This window comes from Symphalangus syndactylus, chromosome 7 (assembly GCF_028878055.3).
Source record: "Symphalangus syndactylus isolate Jambi chromosome 7, NHGRI_mSymSyn1-v2.1_pri, whole genome shotgun sequence".
Classification (NCBI taxonomy): domain Eukaryota; kingdom Metazoa; phylum Chordata; class Mammalia; order Primates; family Hylobatidae; genus Symphalangus; species Symphalangus syndactylus.
Window position 1 is genome coordinate 18,548,888 of NC_072429.2, and position 21,923 is coordinate 18,570,810.

Here is a 21,923-nt window from a genome sequence, read left to right on the forward strand (position 1 = left end):
AAAATGTTCTTTAATGGGACAGAAACTGCAAACCACAGTTTTATGACGTCCCATAAAAGCTGAAAGGGTTATGATCTTATAGGCAGTGCAGATGGTAGGTTGCTGCTAGATTTCTCTGTGCTGTTGTTAATCAAGGAGTGACTCAAAGGTATTCTACTGAACAGATAATGATACCACAATTAAGGCATTAATAGAAGTTGGGAAGAAATATGTGCTGTGCCAGACAGGTGACAGCACTGACATTCGCTTTCCTGGGAAGTCTCAATGTGTCTTGCACCTTTTATACCCAGCTCCAATGTTTTCCTGCACTGACATGCCCTTGGCTCCCATGAGGTTCTGTTTGCAAAAGGGAATGATGACAATCATTTGGATTCTTGGTGGGAACCTCCGCTTACCTGTCCATTCTCACTTGCTTGACTCTCTGACAATTCATAGGGAGGAGGCACGAAATACATTTTGGCTCTTGGGAAGCCAGGAATGATGTTGCTAAGCTGAAATCCAAACATCACAAGCCAGCTTTTCACATCTATGGTGGAAAACAAAAATAAAGGTTTCTGAAATCACAATGGATAGAGAGCAGCAGCGGAGCTTAAAGAGAGAACAAAATAAAATGGGTGGTTGGGTGTAGGGCCCAAAGGGGAGGGAGGAAGAGCTTGTGACTGTCTCCTGAGTCCAGACCCAGGGCTTCCATACATGGGTTTTAGGAAGCAGATGTCCTTCCAAACTTGGTCATTTGATAACCACCATGTGATGATTAAGAAGACCCTTGCTCAAGTAAGACAGATCTAGCTTCGAATCCCCTGACTGTGTGACCTTGGGCAAGTTCCAGCCCCTCTCTGAGCCTCAGATTCCTCAGATATGAATTGGGATAATAATTGTGTCAGTCTCATTGGGTTGTTATGAAGATCAAAGGAGAAAATCCACATAAAAGGCTTTTCACAGTGCCTGGCACATTAACTGCTCAATAAATATCAACTCCTTTATTTAGCAAGTATTTAAGGGAGCATCTGTCACAGGCCACGCAGTGTTGCTTCCTATTGCCGTGCAGGCCTTTTGGACTGGGGCCGCTGCACTGAGGCTGGCTCACTATGGAAAGGGGTTTCCAAGAGCTGGACACAGATGGAAAGCAGAGTCCTCTGGACCATGAGAGGCTTTCTCCAGCCTTCCTACTCTCTTTTTTTTTGAGATGGAGTCTTGCTCTGTTGCCCAGGCTGGAGTGCAATGGCACAGTCTCAGCTCACTGCAGCCTCCGTCTCCCAGGTTCAAGCAATTCTCCTGCCTCAGCCTCCCAAGTAGCTGGGATTACAGGCACGTGCCACCACACCTGGCTAATTTTGTATTTTTTAGTAGAGATAGGGTTTCTCCATGTTGGTCAGGCTGGTTTCGAACTCCCAACCTCAGGTGATCTGACCGCCTCGGCCTCCCAAAGTGCTGGGATTACAGGCATGAGCCACCGTGCCCAGCCCAGCCTTCCTACTCTTTAAAGAGAAACCAAGAGAGGGCACTGGCTGCTCAGAGTAAGACCACCTGCCAGAGGTCAACATCAAGTCCTTGCATTGGGAATTATGCCACCTGCCCCAAGTGTCCTCCCCTCTGCTGAATGGTCGAGGTCCTTAGAAAAAGACTCCTTCCACACTGATCAATAGAGAGTCCTGGATGTCCGTGCCTTGAAACGCTTACATCTTCACCAACACCACTGGCCTGGAGTCCAGCAGGACTAATCTCCTTATGTTCCTTATCCCTGTTTATAGTGGGCACCCCCCCAAATCATGCCCAACACCCTCCAATCCCTTCATTTCCTGCCCCAGCTTCACCTTTCCCTAGTTCCCCAAATAATTCCATTGGGCCCTCTGGAATTCACATTTGCATCGGACGCCACACACTCCCCACCCCCGCCACCTCATGTCTTCAATCTCTTTTCTAATGGTTCCTTTCCCTTTTTGCTCTTACTGAAACTCTCTCTGCCAAGAACATTGGTCTCCCTGCTTATTCACCTACAATCACTGGACCTGGAGGTACAAGTGCGTTTGTAACGCAGGAAGCACTCACTTGCATTTCTCAAAGCTTTTAGCTTCTGCTCCCCTGTCATTCCCTCCATCTCTTTCCCTGAATTAATTCTTAGTGATTTCATTATATAGGTAGTTGCTCCTTCCAACATTCTGGCCTCTTGTTTGCTTGATCTTCTCTCCTTTGATGGTCTTTTCCCCACTCACTGGACCTTGTCATCCCCAATCATTTTCATCCCTCCATCATCTCAATTTCATGCATATCACCCTCTGACCACTGCCTCAATGTTTTCGCACCTACTCCTTCTTGTAACCGGACAACCTTAATCCTTTAATCTCCCCCCACTCAACCCCCAGTACCTCCAATCCATCCCAAGCTCCTTTCACCGTCTGTCCCTCATCTTCCTGGTTTTTCTTCTCTCCTTATCTAGAGGACAGTCACTGGTATCATTCCCTTGGTGGTATTTTCGGATCCCTTCCCCCTTTCTCACCTCACCACACTTGCTTGGTGAAATCACAGTGTTGGTTACATTGAAGTTTTTGCCTATTCGTGTTTGCACCTGTGCAACTGAATGTGGCTGGGGAAAAAATCATAACCATGCTGACCTGTGTCACTTTACATTCCCCAGCAGGAATTGAAAGCATGCCTGCCTGCTGCCTGGTGATCTTACTAAGTTCCTTTATTCCATTCAGCTATCCTCTCATCCTCCTGGACAATTTTACTCCTTCTCATCTCCAAAAATCCCTAATACCTGCTTCTCCTTCCTCCCACTAGCTGACCTCATCTCCTATTCTAAGTGATGCAGCCAGGGGACAATTTCCCTGAACTCCCATCACATTTGCTGATGGTGATATGGCTACCAGCACTTGTACTCATATTTCCGGCTTTTCTCCTCTCACTCTAGATGAGCTGTGCAAGTTCAATCCTCCTCCTGTGCACTTGGTCACACTCTTTCTTGCCAACTCAGGGACATCACTCCAGCAATTTTCTCTCTCACTCCATATCATTGATTTGCTCTCTCTTCCAGTGGATCAACCCCATCAGCGTATAGACGTGCTGCTAAATGTTTAAAAAATTTCCCCTCTTGCCGGGCGCGGTGGCTCACGCCTGTAATCCCAGCACTTTGGGAGGCCGAGGCGGGCGGATCACGAGGTCAGGAGATCGAGACCATCCTGGCTAACACGGTGAAACCCCGTCTCAACTAAAAGAAAAAAAATACAAAAAATTTAGCCGGGCGCAATGGCGGGCGCCTGTAGTGCCCGCTACTCGGGAGGCTGAGGCAGGAGAATGGCGTGAACCCAGGAGGCGGAGCTTGCAGTGAGCCGAGATTGTGCCACTGCAGTCTGGCCTGGGTGAAAGAGCGAGACTCCGTCTCAAAAAAAAAAAAAAAAAAAAAAAAAAAAAAAAAAAAATTCCTCTCTTGCCCCCGACCACCCATTTCTAATTCCCCTGTGCAAAAACTTCTCAAACTCAAACTAATTTTCTATTCTCATTGTCTCTTATTCTTCTCCCCTTCTCCTTTGAATCAGGCTTTTGCCTCCGTGACTTCCCTGAAACTACTCTTGTCAAGGTCATGAGTGACCTCCATTTGCCAAGCCCAGTGTTGCTACTGGTTCTCATCCTACTTGACCTATCAGGAGTGTTTGACAAGCGGAACTCTCCCGCCTTTTTTTTTTCCTTTGCTTTCTGGGTAATACATTCTCTTGTTTTTTTCTTCTCCTACATTAGTAGCTGCTGTCTGTTTTTTGTTCCACCTCATCTCCCTGATCTCTTAATGTCGAGATGCCCCAGACTGAAGTCAGTCCATGAGCTTCTTCTCCCAACCATCTCCACTCAACAATCACGGTGATCTTAGCCAGGCTTGGTCCCCAAATGCCATCTACATGCAGATACTGACTCCAGAATTCGTACCTCTAGCATAGACCTCTTCCTGAACGCTGAACTTGTATAGCTAATTACATTTCAAATTTAACACGTCCGAAACTGAACTCTTGTTCTTCCTCCAAACTTGCCCCACCCACAGTCTTCTCCATCTTGGGTAATAACCCCATCCTTCCAGCTGTCATCCTTGACTCCTTTCTTTTTTCCACTCCCCACATCTAATACATTAGTAAATCGTTTCCTTTTTTGTTGTTGTTGTTGTTGATACGGAGTCTCACTCTGTCACCCAGGCCGGAGGGCAGTGGCGTCATTTCAGCTTACTACAGCCTTGGACTCCCAGGGTCAAGCGATTCTTGTAACTCAACCTCCTGAGTAGCTGGGATTACAGGTGCCCGCCACCATGCCTCGCTCATTTTTGTATTATTGTTAGTAGAGGCGGGGTTTTGCCATGTTAAACCAGGCTGGTCTCGAACTCCTAACCTCAAGTGATCCCTCCACGTTGGCCTCCCAAAGTGCTAGGATTACAGGTATGAGCCACTGTGCCTGGCCTAATCGTTTACCTTAAGAAAAAAAGGTAAAATTCGTATAAAATTCACCATTTGAAAGTACACAATTCAGTGGTTTCCAGTACATTCACAATGTTATGCAACCATCATTACTAATTTCAGAACATTTTCATCACCCCTCAAAGCCCCTCAGACCCATTAGTAGTCACTCTGCATTACCCCTCCCACAAACTGCTGTCTGTATGGGTTTACCTGTTTTGGACATTTGACATGAATGGAATCCCATGATACATGGCCTTTTGTGTCTGGCTTCTTTTACTCAGCATAATGTTTTTAAGGTTCTAAGTTTTGTCCATTTTGGAGCATGCAGTGTGCCTTGTTTATCCATTTACCAGTTGATACATGTTTGGGTTGTTTCCACTTTTTGGTTTTTTTTTTTTGAGACTGAGCCTTGCTCTGTCACCCAGGCTGGAGTGCAGTGGCGCGATTTCGGCTCACTGCAACCTCTATCTCCTGGGTTCAAGTGATTCTCCTGCCTCAGCCTCCCGAGTAGCTGAGACTACAGGTGCCCGCCACCACACCTGGCAAATTTTTTGTATTTTTAGTAGAGACGTGGTTTCACTGTGTTAGCCAGGATGGTCTCCATATCCTGACCTTGTGATCCGCCCGCCTCGGCCTCCCAAAGTGCTGGGATTACAGGCGTGAGCCACTGAACCCGGCCTGTTTCCACTTTTTTACTATTATGAATGCTGCTGCTATAAACATTCCTGTATAAATTTTTGTTTGAAAGCCTGTTTTCCTTTTTCTTGTGTGTATGCGTAGAAAGCCTGTTTTCCGTTTTCTTGTGTGTATGCGTAGGTGTGGAATTGCCGGGTCATGCAGCTAAATCCTTTACTTTTACTTTCACAATAGATCCCGCGTATGTGTCTCCTCTCGCCACTTCCACTGCCTCTACTCGGTTCAGCACCTCCGGAGGGATGTCTAACTGGCCTCCGTGCTTCCGCTCTGCACCCCACATTCCTTATCAGCACCCCACATTCCTTATCAGCTCAGCAATCTGAGTGAGCCTTTCAATCAGGAGCTGGCCAGGCGCAGTGGCTCACGCCTGTAATTCCAACACTTTGGGAGGCTGAGGCAGGCGGATCATTAGGTCAGGAGATCGAGACCAGACTGGCCAACATGGTGAAACTCCGTCTCTACTAAAAATACAAAAATTAGCTGGGCTTGGTGGCGGGCGCCTGTAATCCCAGCTATTCGGGAGGCTGAGGCAGGAGAATCGCTTGAACCCGGGAGGCAGAGGTTGCAGTGAGCCGAGATCATGCTACTGCACTCCAGCCTGGCAACAGAGTGAGACTCGGTCACGGGAAAAAAAAAAAAAAAAAAATCAGGAGCTGCCCATGACGTTCCTCAGAGGTTCAGAGCACCCCAGGGACTCCCCACATCTTTCACTGAAAAAGCCAAAGTCCTTCTAATGGCCTCGAAGGGCTCTCTCCACGACCTCTCTGACTGCATCTCCCATGTGCTCCCTCGCTCCTGCCTCTGTGCTGTTCTTTGAACATGCCAGGGACGCACTCATCTCACCACTTTTATGCTGGTAGGCCCTCTGCCCAGCGGGCTTTTCCCTAAACGTATCCTCTGCCTCTCTCGCTCTCTCTCCTCTTTTCAGTCTTGCTCAGACTGCCTGCCCGGTAAGGCCAACCCCACTGCCACCCCCCGATCCCCACCCCTTGCAATCCCTAGTCCCCTTACCTTGCTCATGTCCCCCCAAAACAACAGTCACATTCTTCTAACATGCTGTGTCATTTCCACATTTGTTGTATTTATTGTCTCTTTCACTGCAGCTTTCCTGGTGAAGGCAAGCTCCACCAGAATCGGGAGTTTAAAAACCTGTTTTCTTCATTGATGTCTCCCCGGGCCCTACAACAATGCCTGGCACAAAATAGGTGCTCCATAAGTATCTACAGAATGAAGGAATGAATGAGCACTGGACATATGTGATAAGAGCTACCCTGACTAGTAGTAGTGTGACAGTGGATCTGTCTCTGCCTGAGAACACACTTCTGAAGGGGCTCAGACATAACTACCTTCTGCCCCGGGACTATTGTGAGATATTTAATGTTGACATTGCTGCCAAAAATATGGATATATAAGAACCCTCTACGGAGAAGGAATCTGAGAGCTTTGATCTATCCACCTTCCTTGGGCACGGACTAGTCATTGAAAGACTTGGCATTTACACACATAACAATAGTCCATTTAAGAAACAGGTTTGAGGCCGGGCGCGGTGGCTCACTCCTGTAATCCCAGCACTTTGGGAGGCTGAGGCGGGTGGATCACCTCAGGTCAGGAGTTCAAGACCAGCCTGGCCAATATGGTGAAAGCTCGTCTCGACTAAAAATACAAAAAATAGCCGGGCTTGGTGCACGCAGCTATAATCCCAGCTACTCAGGAGGCTGAGGCAGGAGAATTGCTTGAACCCGGGAGGTGGAGGTTGCAGTGAGCTGAGATTGTGCCATTGCACTTCAGCCTGGGCCACAGAGCAAGACTCTGTCTCAAAAAAAAAAAAGAATACAGGTTTGAAATTGCTTTAAAAAGTATGTTAATATCAAGCAGAGAGAAGCGTGGCTTTAATCTGGCAACAGCCATATATTTACAGAGCATCTACTATGTACCAGGTAGGTCCTGGGTGGAGAGCATTGGTTTCTCAACTTTGAATATTTATGGCCACCTGTTGCTAAATTATATATATATATATATACACACATATACATATATATATACACATATACATATATATATATATACACATATACATATATATGTTTTTTTGGCCATATCTAGGTATCACTTGTATTATTATTTATTTACCAATTAAAAAACAAATTTGGCTTTTTCAATTTAGGTAAATCCATTAAAAAAATAAATTGTAGCTGGGCGCAGTGGCTCAAGCCTGTAATCCTAGCACTTTGGGAGGCCGAGGCAGGCAGATCATGAGGTCAGGAGTTCGAGATCAGCCTGACCAACATGGTGAAACCGTGTCTGTACTAAAAATACAAAAATTAGCACGGCATGGTGGCGCCTGCATGTAATCCCAGCTACTCAGGAGGCTGAGGCAGGAAAACTGCTTGAACCTGGGAGGCGGAGGTTGCGGTGAGCAGAGAGCACGCCACTGCACTCCAGCCTGGGAGACAGAGTGAGACTTTGTCTCAAAAAAAAAAAAAAAATAAATAAATAAAATAAAATAAATAAACAAAAATTAAATTTTTTTTTTTTTTTTTTTTTTTTTTTTTTTTTTTTTTGAGACGGAGTCTCGCTCTGTTGCCCAGGCTGGAGTGCAGTGGCGCGATCTCGGCTCACTGCAAGCTCCGCCTCCCAGGTTCACGCCATTCTCCTGCCTCAGCCTCTCTGAGTAGCTGGGACTACGGGTGCCCGCCACCACGCCCGGCTAATTTTTTGTATTTTTAGTAGAGACGGGGTTTCCTCGTGGTCTCCATCTCCTGACTTCATGATCCGCCCGCCTCGGCCTCCCAAAGTGCTGGGATTACAAGCGTGAGCCACCGCGCCCGGTACAAAAATTAAATTTTATGTCACTACCATGAATGGGAAAGTAGGCTTACTTGGTGTAAACAGAAAATAACTGTAAAATTAAAACAAAGAAAAGAAAGTCAAGCAATTAAATTAGAGCACTTGATTTTGTTACCTGCCACTGAGGGAGATTTAGACCTGCTCTCTCTGTTGAAAAGGGAGATTAGAACTGTTAATGAGGCCAGGCGTGGTGGCTCATGCCTGCAATCCCAGCACTTGGGAGGCTGAGGTGGGTGGATCACCTGAGGTCAGGAGTTCGAGACCAGCTTGATCAATATGGTGAAAGCCCGTCTCTACTAAAGATACAAGAAAATTAGCCCAGCTTGGTGGTGGGTGCCTGTAGTCCCAGCTCCTCAGGAGGCTGATACAGGAGAATCACTTGAACCCGGGAGGCGGAGGTTGCAGTGAGCCAAGACCGTGCCACTGCACTCCAGCCTGGGTGACAGAGGGAGACTCTGTCTCAAGGGAAAAAAAAAAAAAAAAAAAAAAGAAGTGTTAATGAGGTGTAAATACATACCAGCATCAAGTGAGACTTTCTCCTCTGAATTGGAAGAATTAAGAGAGCATTGAAAAGGGACTGCCTCTCCCCATCTGTGTTTTTTTGTTATTTAATACTTCATCTGTATACCACATCAAATCATCCCATCTTTCACCAGGGATACAGATTACGTAGGGAATTCCAAGAAAAGCAAGAGAAGTCCTTGTCTTTTTTTCTTTCTTTTTTTTCTTTTTTCTTTTTTTTTTTTTTTTGAGACAGCGCCTCGCTCTGTCACCCAGGCTGGAGTGCAGTGGTGTGATCTTGGCTCACTGCAACCTCTGCCTCCCAGGTTCAAGAGATTCTCCTGCCTCAGCTTCTCCGGTAGCTGGGATCACAGGCACGCACCACCATGCCCAGCTAATTTTTGTATTTTCAGTAGAGACGAGGTTTTGCCATGTTGGCCAGGCTGGTCTTGAACTCCTGACCTCAGGAGATCCACCTGTCTCAGCCTCCCAAAGTTCTGGGATTACAGGTATAAGCCACCACACCTGGCTGAGAAGCCCGTGTCTTTAGAAGACTCTCCTCATCAGGATCTTTTTCCTCCAGGGATCTCTCTCTCCCTAGCTCAGGATCCCTTGAGGAGGTGAAAGTGATGTTAAGAGCCCTCCTGCCTCTGTGACCAGGAATTTCAATGGCCATTCCCATGAACAGCAATCTTTACGTCCTAGTTTTTGTAGTTCTTCTTCCTCTTCTTCCTCCTTCCTCGTCTTTTTCTTTCTATTCTTCCTCTTCCTCCCTTTCTTCTTCTTCCTCCCCTTCTTCTTCCTCTTCCTGTCCCTCCCCTTTCCCTCCTTCCTCTTCTTTAAATTTTCTAACATGGCTGGTTTCTGAGCCTCAACCCCTTTGGAAATGTTTATTCTAGTGACTCCTCCTCCATGCTGCGGAAGGCATTTCTGAGACAACACAACACCCCTTCTCCTTTAGAAGTAATTGGTGTTATCTGGTAACAGGCTCCCTAAACAGTCTAGAGGGAATTACTTGGGCAGGAGCTGGCACTGTGGCACCGCCTAATAGCTCATGACTCTCCTCTTCTCACGTTCTTCACAGCGTGTGATTATCCACCGCCAAAGTGCGTTCTCCCTCTGAACACGCTGTCAGCGCAGCATCTTCAGGTGTTAAGTGTAAATATGAGAAGAGGATAATGTGAGAAGGAGGTTGTGTCTTCCTCCTCACTTAGATAAATTAAACTCTACAAAATCTGACTTTAAGCTAAAGCGTGCCTGGGGTTCGTAAGCCAAAGACCCACCAGGGGGAAAGGGATGGGGGAAATATGCATCATCATGGGCCACATCTAGGAGGGTCACTGAACTCAAATTTTATCTGGGGCTTCCAGTTTGCTAAAGCAATGCCATTCAGAGCAGCGTTGGAATCTATTTCAAGGTGGATCAGGAGACCGTTCTCTACATACATCAGAAAATAATACAAAGGCAGTGTCCTCACTCTTCATCTTTGAACTCCCCACCTCCAAGTCCATAGCTGCTTATAAATAACGAGTGCGTGGCCGGGCGCGGTGGCTCACGCCCGTAATCCCAGCACTTTGGGAGGCCGAGGCGGGCGGATCATGAGGTCAGGAGATTGAGACCATCCTGGCTAACATGGTAAAACCCTGTCTCTACTAAACATACAAAAAATTAGCCGGGCATGGTGGCGGGCGCCTGTAGTCCCAGCTACTCGGGGGGCTGAGGCAGGAGAATGGTGTGAACCCGGGAGGCGGAGCTTGCAGTGAGCCAAGACTGCACCACTGCACTCCAGCTTGGGCTACAGAGCGAGAGTCCATCTCAAAAAAAAAAAAATAATAATAATAATAACGAATGCATTTATTAGCCTTTGCTCTGTGCTTTTATTAGCCTTTGCTCTGTGCTAGGCACTTTACGTGTCATGATGCATTTAGTTTTCATGACCCCATAAGGTGACTGCTATCATTATCACTATTTTGCCGATGAAGAAATTGTGGCTCTGCCAGGTGCAGTGGCTCACACCTGTAATCCCAGCACTTTGGGAGGCCGAGGCGGGTGGATCACAAGATCAGGAGATCGAGACCATCCTGGCTAACACGGTGAAACCCCGTCTCTACTAAAAATACAAAAAAATTAGCTGGGCATGGTTGCACATGCCTGTAGTCCCAGCTACTCGGGAGGCTGAGGCAGGAGAATCACTTGAACCCGGGAAGCAGAGGTTGCAGTGAGCTAAGATCATGCCACTGCACTCCAGCCTGGGTGACAGAGCAAGACTCTGTCTCAAAAAAACAAAACAAAACAAAAAACAAACAAAAAATACTGTGGCTCTGAAGGGTTGAGATGTTTATCCAAGTCACAGAGCAAGTGATTGGCAAGGTTAGAAGTGGTGCCTCTTTTCTTTTCTTTTTTCTTTTTTTTTTTTTGAGACTGAGTTTCGCTCTTGTTTCTCAGGCTGGAGTGCAATGGTGCGATCTTGGCTCACTGCAATCTCCGCCTCCCAGGTTAAAGCGATTCTCTTGCCTCAGCTTCCCAACTAGCTGGGATTACAGGTGCCTGTCATGACGCCTGGCTAATTTTTTTTTGTATTTTTAGTAGAGACGGGGTTTCACCATGTTGGTCAGGCTGGTCTCAAACTACTGGCTTCAGGTGATCCACCCGCCTTGGCCTCCCAAAGTGCTGGGATTACAGGTGTAAGCCACCGCGCCTGGCCAAGAAGTGGTGTCTTAAGATGGACTCAGGTTCTAATATCAGAGAGAACTGGCCTCAGAATAGGGCAGAGCTGGGGACAGGGTATGGATCCCAGTGTGTCCAAGACAGAAGAGTTTCCTGGGATGCTAAAACTGGAAAAGTCTAGGCCACTGCAGGTTGTTGGGAGGTAGTCTCCCAGTCTTTTTTTTCTTTTTTTTTTTTTTTTTTGAGACCCTGCCATGGCACAATCACAGCTCACTGCAACCTCAATCTCCTGTGCTCAAGCAATTCTTCTACCTCAGCCCCCCAAGTAGCTGGGACCACAGGTGTGCACCACCACACTTGACTAACTTTTAAATTTTTAGTAGAGATGGGATCTCTCTATATTGCCCAGGCTGATCTCAAACTCCTAGACTCAAGTGATACTCTTGCCTTGGCCTCCCAAGGTGCTGGAATTACAGGCATGAGCCACCATGCCTGGCCCAGTCTTTCTTTTATACTCTTTCTTCTCATATCTTTTTGTCACAGATATGCCAATCATCAATATATTACCTTAAAAAGTAACTGTTCAAAAGGGTGCTGCTTTGGAGCCTGTGAGTGAGAAGGAACTACTTCTTGCCCCCTCCGCCTGCTCCTGGAGGCTAACTTGTGTTCCTGCCCAGAATGTCTCTGATCTCCTACCCAGGCAGTACTCTGGGTTGCCTTCCTTTGTCCTCACATTCTTGGGCAGAACAAACAGACCCTTCTCTGGCTTCAGGAGCTGCCACTTGCATTCAGAGAGTTCTGTTTCCAAACAGCCACCGTTCTTTTGCTGCTACTGGGTACTGGAGAGAAAAGGTTCTGTTCTTTGTGTTCCTCCCGACTACATCTTAATTACCTCTTCTGCTTAAATTGTGAGCAGTGAGTTCAGCCATTCTGCTAGTCTCCTAAGTGGCAAATTAAGACTAATTTAGATGGGGTTTACAGATGAGCCAATGTGTGAACAGCAGAGAATGATTTGGTGTTCTCCACTCGGATCCCCACTCCCAGGTCACTGCCCGAGCGTGGGCTGTGCCTGGTCTGGCTTCTTCTCTCCCTTGGCTCTCACTGAAGACATCCACTCTGTGCACGCCACTTCTCTGACACCACCCTTTATTTTAGACTCTCTAATGGTTTCTGGATTCAGTTTCGTTGGACTTAGTTCAACTTGATTTGATTCCCATTTATTGAGTCTCCATGAAGCACCGGAATGAGAAAAGCAGTATTGCTATTCAGAAAACCCTGCTAATTATTTTTTTGCCTTTTCTGGAGAGCCAGGTAAGTAGCTGAGAGGGTCAGTGAGGCTGACAGTGCCCTGTGAAATGATTTTGTTTGGGTCTTGGCAGCGGGACATGTCTGTTCAGCCCACATTGCGGGTTTCTCTTTATTGCTTCTCTGGCTGATTCATTCCCAACGTGTCTGATACCAACCAGTCTTCTGGAAGGGACATTCTATGTGGGGCAGGATTCTCTCCTGTGGCTAAGGTAGGCCTAGTCAACCTCCTCATTCACACTGTTTCCTGTCTCTGGAACACTCCTCCTCTCTCCCTGCACTTCATAAATGTCTGATCAACACTACCTGCTCAGAAAGGCCGTCCGTGATCCCCTCCATAAAGGAGACACTTCTCATTGGTCTCCATGTCTTCTTCCTATTTTTCATCTTTGTATCATTTATTGTTACCTAATATTAATACTATATGTGTGTGTTTTCCTGAGACTTATTTTAATTTGCAACTGCAGTGATTTCGAGGACAAAAGTTATGCTGAGCATAGGGTAAGCGGGGAAGCCCTGGCAGGGCCTCTGATGAGGCACGGGGGAGGAGGACAGGAGGGTTTACAGATGTTAGCCTAGGTCGCTTGGCCATAGCTTCTGGGTCCAAAAGGTCCCAGATGCTTCTGGGGTTTGGGGATTCTGGGTTTGACTTCCAAAGGTCCAGGGCTTGTCAGTGAAGCAATGCATGGCCACAGTTGATCTTTAAGGTTGTTCATTTCTGCAGCATGGGGCTTAAAGGGCAGCACTGTGCTCCAGGTAGATGCTGCTTCCATTCCTGCCTTGGGGATGGCCAAGTGGCCCCAGTCACCTGAGTGTCGATGCCTCCTTGGCTCATGGCCAAGAGCTGTGAGTTTTCTGGAACTTGGGGTTCTGGTCTTGGGTCCTCATTATTGTTTCTCTATACAAAGCATAAACTGGTGAGATGGCCCCAGCCTGCTTGCTGAAAGTTAGCCCTTTGGGGCCCTGGTCTCTTTGGATCTCACTTTCTCTCTCCCCGTCCCTCTACCTACCTACCTACCAACCATCCATCTATCCATTCATCCTCCCATCCACACACCCATCCATCCATTCACCCACCCATCCACCTACCCATCTATTTATCCATCCATCCATCCATCCATCCATCCATCCATCCATCCATCCATCCACCCAGCCAGCCATCCATCCATCCAGTCAGCCATCCTTCCAGCCATCCACCCAGCCATCCAGCCATCCTGATTTCCTTGCTCATTTCCCTGAGGACAGGGACTTTATCTTGCTTCCCACTGTGTCTCTAGTATTTAGTACATTTTAGATACTGTACAAATATTTGTTGAATGGGTGAATGGATGGAGGGAGAGAGACTCTTATTCCGCCAATTTCTTTTTCTTTTCATTTCTTTTTGTGAGACGGGTTCTCACTCTGCGCCTAGGCTGGAGTGCAGTGGCATAATCATAGCTCACTCTAGCCTCCAACTCCTGAGCTCAAGAGATTCTCCCTGCTTAGCCCCCTGGGTAGTTTGGACCACAGGCATGTGCCACCACATGCAGCTAATTGATTTCACCAATTTCTCACTTATCACAGAGAAGTAGATAATCTGCCTTTCTTGGCCTCTCCTTTCATTCTATTCTCCAAAATTCTTATGTCCTTATGACATTTGTTCATAGCCTTCCTTCAGCCTTGAGCTCACTTCTGCCGCCCAAGGTCCCATGAATTCTTCAGGCCCATTTTGACATGAGCCCTTCTGTATTATGCCAATCTTGAAAATCTGAATTAATCTGCACACACACACACACACACACCTTGAGAGAACGGTATTTGTCTTATTCACCATTGAATCCCCAGAACCTAGCACAGTGCCACTTTATAAATGCATTTTGATAAACAACTGAACAGACACCTATATCGTAGCAAAGACTGAATTCTGCTTTGGATTATCGTTGGTTATTTGTATATGTCTCTCACCAGATGAGCCTCTGGAGGTCAGGAACTGGGTTACAGTCATCTCGATACTTACGCTCACTCATTGCTTCTCTCTAGTAATGACAATGTTAATAACACAAGCAGATACCATTTCATGAAGATCCACTCTCTAGTTGCCAGGCACTAGACTATAACTACACAAGTTCATTTACTTTTTTTTTTTTTTTTTTGAGACAGGGTCTTGCTCTGTCGCCTAGGCTGGGTGGAGTGCAGTGGCATGATCTCAGCTCACTGCAACCTCCGCTTTCCTGAGTTCAAGTGATTCTCTTGGCTCAGCCTCCTGAGTAGCTGGGCCTACAGGCATGTACCACCACACCTGGCTAATTTTTGTATTTTTAGTAGAGATGGGGTTTCACTCTCTTGGCCAGGCTGGTCTCGAACTCTTGACCTCAAGGGATCCATCTGCCTCAGCCTCTCAAAGTGCTGGGATTACGTGGGTGGCGTGAGCCACCATGCCCAGCTGTGTTCATTTACTTGTCATGTCACTCTGTGGGATGGTTTTATCAGTGCCTTTCACAGGGAAGGAAACTATAGTTCAGAGAGATTGGACAACTAGCCCAAGGTCCTTTGGCTTATAAATAGAAGAGAGAGAATTTGAACCAGGTATTTCTGACACCAGAGCCCTATTCTCTCCCCGCTTCTTACTGCTTTCCTCTGTTGGGGTAGGAAGGGCTCTTATAAAGTTATTTCAACTGACTGGACATGAAAGTGGTTGGGACATCTTCAAACAGTCCTCATGACTGCTCTGTACTGCCGTCTCTCTACTTTTCTAGACTCTGTAGTGCTGCCAACTGCACTGCCTGGGCTTTATGGCCCATGGGCTTCTCCTACCATAAGATGGGAGACCTTCCTCCCAAGTTCCCCACAGCAACAACCACCCTGGAGGGAGCCACTGCCCTCTTTGGTGGCAGAATCCTCACCTGTCACGTAGTTCTTCAAATCTAGCTCACTGCTGAGAGGATTGTTGCTCTTGAACATATACAGATTAAAGGGGGCCGGCTCCTTGCCCACGTTTTTCCACATGGTATAGTCTGGAGAGGTCCATCGTCCTGCCAGCACATCATAATCACGCTGAGTGAAGTGGACCAGCTTGGTCAGGGGGTCATAGAGTCCCCCATGGAAGCCAATGACCATCTGGAAGTCAGGGTTGGAGTCATAATAAATCTCCCCATAGGCCGTGTACTGCAGCTGTTTGATCATGAGGCCGTTGATGCTGAACACAGCCAGAGGAGTCCCTGTGTTATCAGAGGCAATGTAGTACTCCTCCCCACTGCTGCTCTCCATGGCAAAGAGGTGGCCCTGGAGGTCATAGTACAGTGAGGTAATCTCTGAGTTGGAGTGATTGTAGACATGGGTGATGCGTGTCGGGTTGTGGAGGTCAGAGTAGAAGTACTGCAGGTGGTGGCCCAGGTTGGTCTTGTAGGAAGCCCGCCGTCCTACGCCATCATAGCGGTACTGGACACTCCACCCGCTGGCTTTGTTGTAGGCTCTTGTTAGGAGGCCCTTGGAATTGTATTCGAAGATGTCAGACCCTCTCTGGCACAGATAGCCATCGTCGTCAATTTTGTACTGCACATCCCCGAGTCTGGTTATCCGATCCCGGAGGTCATAGCGCAAGGGCATGAGGCGCACACTGTTGCCTGGGTTCAGTAAGTGGAGATTCCCATTAAGGTCATAGCTGTAGCGCCAGGTCGGGCGGTCATTGACGGCCACGCTCTGGAGCTGCCCGTCCCCATCGTAGTCATAGGTGTACTTCGTGGTATTGGCATAGGGCCCCAGTTTTAGCTCCCTCTTGATCACCCTGCCCATGCTGTCATATTGCACCGTCATCCAGTACATGAGGGACCGGAACATCTCATACTGGACCTCCTTGATCCGCCCATGGGTGTCGAAGTGTTTGCTGAGGGTCATCACGGCAGTGGTGATAATCTGGTTGATGTCATAATAGATGACTCCAAACTTACCAAAGTGTTCCACCTTGCCAGAAATCTCATCATAGCGGTAGAGGTCAACGGGGAGGGGAGTCTCACTTATGACGGGCTTGATGCTTGCGATGCGGAAGCTGTTGTCATGATAGGTGTAGTCAAACCTGGCATTGACCATGCCTTCCTCGGAGAACCTGTAGATCTGCTTGTCCACCAGGGGGCCAATCTTCCGGTACCTGATGGTACAGGAGAAGCCCCCACTTTGGAGGTTGACCATCTTCAAGACACCGGTGGTCTCGTCATACCCGAAGGTGACGGCGGTACTGTCGTAGACAATCTCTGATAACTTGGAGAGTTTCCCATACTTGTAGAACACCTGGCGTCCGGTGCCCAAAAAGGAGGTCTTCAGGATGCGGCCGTCATCACTGTAGTCGAAGATGACCGAAGCATTGCTTTCAGGCGGGTTGTAAATGTTGCGGATGTAGCCGATGGAGGTGTGTGTGGACATGCTGTGCCGGGCCACGCTGGGCATGGTGACGGCAAGGAGGCGGTCGGAGGAGTCATACTCAAATATGTACTGACGTTGGCTCTGAAGCAGGAGGACCATGGACTGCAGAAAGGAAAGGGGAACAGAACATATCAGTTGGCTTTTGAGGACCAAGCATTCAAACAGACAGAATTTAGTCCGTTTCCCCAAATGTCAACTCAAAAGTCATGAAAGATGGGAAGCTTAGACCAGATTAAACAGATTTATTTCACTGGACATGCCAATTCTGATGGATCATGGTGGTTGCCTAGACCAGTGCATCCCAAATTTAATGTGCATGCAAAATACTCAGGATCTTGTAAAAAGGCAGAGTCTAATTTGGTAGATGTGGGGTGGGGCCTGAGAATCTGCATTTTGTAACAAGCTCCCTGCAAATGCCGATGTTGCTTGGACGATACTTTAAGAATTGAGGGCTTAGACAGCTGAAGTGAGAGGCATGAGGTTTACCTCCACACTCAGTAACAAGGAACCCCAAGATTGCTTAGAAATGACTGCCACTGGGTCCAGCAGGGGAGCTGTGTGAAACACATACCCTGATTAAATCTAAAAAAGAGAAAACACATCCCGCATTTTTTTTTTTTTTTTTTTTTTTTTAAACAGAGTCTCACTCCATCACCCAGGCTGGAGTGCAGTGGTGCAATCTCAGCTCACTGCAACCTACTCCACCTCCTGGGTTCAAGCGATTCTCCTGTCTCAGCCTCCTGAGTAGCTGGAATTACAGGCATGCACCACTACGCCTGGCTAATTTTCGTATTTTTAGTAGAGACGGGGTTTCACCATGTTGGCCAGGCTGGTCTCCAACTCCTGACCTCAAGTGATCAGCCCGCCTCGGCCTCCCAAAGTGCTGGGATTACAGATGTTGAGTCACTGCGCCTGGCCACATCCTGCATTTTGAAGCTACTGCAAAGATGAAATAACCTAGAATCACTGATTCTTTAGGGGAAAAAAATGACTTCAATTAGAGGCAATTGGGAGATTCCTGCTCCCCTGGTCAATCATTCCTGTATTTCAGGCATAACGAGGACAGCATTCAGGAAGGACCAAGGGGACAGCAGTTCTGTCTTGCAGAGGGGTAACAGCTTTGTCTGCAAGTCACCACTGTAATGAGTTGGTGACAAAGGAAGGAATGGACCTGCACCAAGGGGAGTCTAGGTGAGAGGCCCAGGCTGAGCAAGCCCCTGTCTAATGACTACATGGCCAGGGCAGCCTTCAAAAGTCTTGATACGTGCCCAAAGGGACCTTTTTTTTTTTTCATACCGCCACTCCAACCTGACCTTTTTCCAGCATGAAGACCTGAATTTGGCTCTTTCAGACACAGGGAATCATGTAGAGAGAATTCATGGGCTGTTTCAGCCAAAAGGCCAAGTAGGAGAGGGTTGCTCTGTGTGCTTGAATTTTAGGCAAAATTCCCCACCCTGACAGCTTAATTTAGGGCAAGGCAGAAATGAATCACTGCATTTCCAATTCATACGTAATGATGAGCCGCGCTGCCAGTGGGATGATTCTGTCTGCTTCAACAGCACTTTTTTCTTTTTTGGAATAGAATCGGACAATTTGTCCTTTTTGCCATTACTGAGCGTCTAGCACCCCCACCCCCTACCCCAATGGTAATAGTGCTGAGCTATGAGTAACATTTGCCTTCAGATTTTCTTCCCCCTTTGAGGGTGGGAGCAGGAGGGAAGTCCTTGTAGAGTCGAAATAAAGATGTTAAGATGTCTCATGGCAAAGCGTATCAGGCTAGCTTATAAGAGCAGCAGAAATGACCAGGTGCAGTGGCTCATAGCTGTAATCCCAGCACTTTCAGAGGCTGAGGTGGGCGATCACCTGAGGTCAGGAGTTCAAGACCAGCCTGGCCAATGTGGGGAAACCCGTCTCTACTAAAAATACAAAATTAGCTGGGCATGGTGGCACGTGCCTGTAGTCATAGCTACCCAGGAGGCTGAGGCAGAGAATTGCTTGAACCTGGGAGGCAGAGGTTGCAGTGAGCCAAGATCATGCCACCGCACTCCAGCCTGGGCAACAGAGCAAGTCTCTATCTCAAAAAAAAAAAAGAAGCCGGAATAACAGAAATAACAGAAAGCCGTTGCTGTCAGGGCAGCATGTTCACCTACTTTGTCAAGGTAGGAGTAGCTCCACACTTTCCCGTCAGCGAACATGCGGGACACGATGCGGCCTTGCTTGTCGATGTCTGTCCTCTCGCTCATGGCCCCACGCTGAAGCCCAGCCAGGCGCCCATTGAAGAAGTACGACACGTTGACAGCTGCCAGCCCGCTGCTGGGCAGCCAGAGGAAGGGGCGGCCCACCTGGTCATAAATGATCCTCAGGGTGAACTTCCGGTGGTCATCATAGATCTTTTCAGTCCGAATATTTCGATCATAGTCAATGGACAAGAGGTTTCTTCCATGGACCTAGGAAAACACAACAGGCCTGGTTTGAAAGACATCACCCAGGCATGCCGGCTCAGGCTTCTGTGGAGGACGTGGCTGGCGTGGCCAGGGCTTAAGTGTTCACTGGAGGAAGAAATAACCCCAAAGTTAGAGTAGTGCTTTCTAAACTCTTTATCATGGCACAGATAGAAAATGGCAATATTTGGCCGGGCATGGGTGGCTCACACCTGTAATCCTAGCACTTTGGGAGGCTGAAGTGGGTGGATCACCTGAGGTCAGGAGTTCAAGACCAGCCTGGCCAACATGGTGAAACCCCGTCTCTACTAAAAATATAAAAATTAGCTGGCTTGCATATTTGCACACTTGTAACTCTTTTTGGCACATCATTAGCTGAGAAGCTAATGATCTTTAAGAACAGGTGCCATAATTTCTTATGAAATCTTAAGTAAAGTTACCTAGAAGAGTGTAGAACAGGGCTTAGAAATCCATATTTTACAAAGATTTGGGAATACGAAGCCTCATTCCTATGTGAACTTCTTTCCTTCTAATATCTAGAGAAAAATCTTGCCACTGTCAAGAATGCGAGACATCAGTGGGGAGGCCCCAGCAGGGCTAGGGGATTTCCAACAAAGGGATGAACTGATTTACTTAGATTTGAAAGGAATAGGGGAACGCATCAGACATAATTTAATATTTATTTAGAAGTTGATCTGATCAGAGAAGAAAGCCTATCCCAGAAGGCAGAGCTGGGAGACTAGACTCTAGTGAGGGGCAAAGGAGAGGGACTTCTGAGATTCAGCTAGCCCTGAGTGGGTGGCTGGAAGTGAATGAAATGAGCCAGACTCAGCCGAGGCTCTTACAACTTCACTGACTGCAAATCCAGATATCCCTGGGGTGGCTGCTGAAGGCAAGGGACGATGTAAACAGGCGGGAGGAAGAGACTCGAGAGATGCCTGGTACCTCCTCACTTTGCCCTCATAATTCAACAGCACTTACTGGTAACAATGATGGTAGTGATGGTGGTAATGATAGTAATAATAACTTTTTTTTTTTTTGAGGTAAGAGTCTCACTCTGTTGCCCAGGCTGGAGTGCAGTGGTGCGATCTCAGCTCACTGCAACCTCTGCCTCCCAGGTTCAAGCGATTCTCCTGCCTCCGCCTCCCTCCTGAGTAGTTGGGATTACAGGCATGTGCCATCATGCTGGGCTAATTTTTGTATTTTTAGTAGAGACGAGGTTTCACCATGTTGGACAGGCTGGTCTCGAACTCCTGACCTCAGGTGATCCACCCACCTTGTCTTCCCAAAGTTCTAGGATTACAGGTGTGAGCCACCACGCCCAGCTGATAGTAATGATGACTTTAATATATGCTGAAGACTAGTATATACAGGCATTGTGTTAGGCATTTTGCATCCATTGTTTGAGTTGTTGCTCACAAAGACCATTTGACAAATGAAGAAATAGCTTCAAACAGAGTGGTTACAAAACTTGCTCAAGGTCACACAGCAGTGAAGTGGTTGGATTGGTCTGGAACTTAGGCCTTCAGACTTTAACCAGTTAACTTCTTATACACTTCACCAGCTTTACTGCTTTCTGTATTGTATGTCCATTGAGTGCCCCGAAATGTGTCAAATGATGAACAGACTGTGAAGCATTTTCACAGCCCTTGAAAGCTCCACATTGCAGCTTTGGGGGTGTGGGGGGGTGGGACAAGGAATAATTCTAATACCACAGACACTTGCATTTTGGGAAACAGCTTTGTGCCCAGGTAATGAAACACATTTCGCAGCTTCCTTCAGAGATAGGGGTGGCCAACAAGATGTAAGTGGTTGTTGTTGGCTGGTCTTCTGGGAAATATTCTTAAAGGAAATTGACTCAGCTGAGAGCTAGGCAATCTTTAATTCTTCCCTTTCCTCCTCTTCCAGGGTGAAATATGTATGTGATGGCTGGAGCTCCAGCATTTACCTTGTGACTATGAGGTGACTTTGGGGCTGGAGACCTCCAGGATGATGGCCTATCCAGGGAAAAAGAGTCTAGATCTCTGTTGATCTAGGTGTCTTCAATGTTCATCCATACAGCCAAGGATTGCTTTCCCTAAGCTCCTTTCAGATCATAGGAAAATAGTAAGTGTAAATCATGTTTAAACCCTTGCTATTGCTAATCTCTGTTACTGGCAGTGGAAACAAATCTAAATTGATACAAGCCCCTGATACTTTGGCAGGTGCTATGCTAGGTACTTTACATACCTGATCCCATTTTCACTCGCATGACATAGAAACTATCTTACATAAGAGCAACTGAGGTCTACAGGAGTCCCATAACTAGACAAGTGGCAGAAGTGGAATTTGAACCCAGGACTACAGATTCTCCAAACCATTCCTGTTTCTATAACGTTGTCTCAGAGAGAGGATAGAATATTTATCATAGGACAATTAGAAAAGAGAATGCGTAGGCCAGGTGTGTGTGGCTCACGTCTGTAATTTCAACATTTTAGGGGGCCGAGATGGGTGGATCACCTGAGGTGAGGAGTTTGAGACCAGCCTGGCGAACATGGTGAAACCCTGTCTCTACTAAAAAAAAAAAAACATTAGCCAAGCATGGAAGCATGGTGGCGTGTGTCTATAATCCCAGCTACCCAAAAGGCTGAGGCAG

The 21,923-nt window shown here is 47.3% G+C and overlaps 1 protein-coding gene and 1 long non-coding RNA gene across 19 annotated transcripts in view; one reads left to right on the plus strand and one right to left on the minus strand.

Moving 5' to 3' along the window:
* LOC129486044 (uncharacterized) overlaps positions 1 to 21,923 on the plus strand; it is a 45,310-nt gene that overhangs the window by 9,081 nt on the left and 14,306 nt on the right. Inside the window, exon 2 of the long non-coding RNA XR_010121667.1 lies at positions 21,197 to 21,394. This is a non-coding gene — a long non-coding RNA (uncharacterized lncRNA). The remainder of the gene's footprint in view (positions 1 to 21,196; positions 21,395 to 21,923) is intronic.
* TENM2 (teneurin transmembrane protein 2) overlaps positions 1 to 21,923 on the minus strand; it is a 1,678,453-nt gene that overhangs the window by 3,342 nt on the left and 1,653,188 nt on the right. For all 18 annotated transcript variants that reach the window (XM_055285322.2, XM_055285321.2, XM_055285327.2 and 15 more), the window contains 3 exons: positions 18,998 to 19,294; positions 15,335 to 16,949; positions 396 to 526 (listed from right to left, as the gene is read on the minus strand). In XM_055285322.2, coding sequence (XP_055141297.1) covers positions 396 to 526; positions 15,335 to 16,949; positions 18,998 to 19,294 — 2,043 coding nt within the window. The remainder of the gene's footprint in view (positions 1 to 395; positions 527 to 15,334; positions 16,950 to 18,997; positions 19,295 to 21,923) is intronic.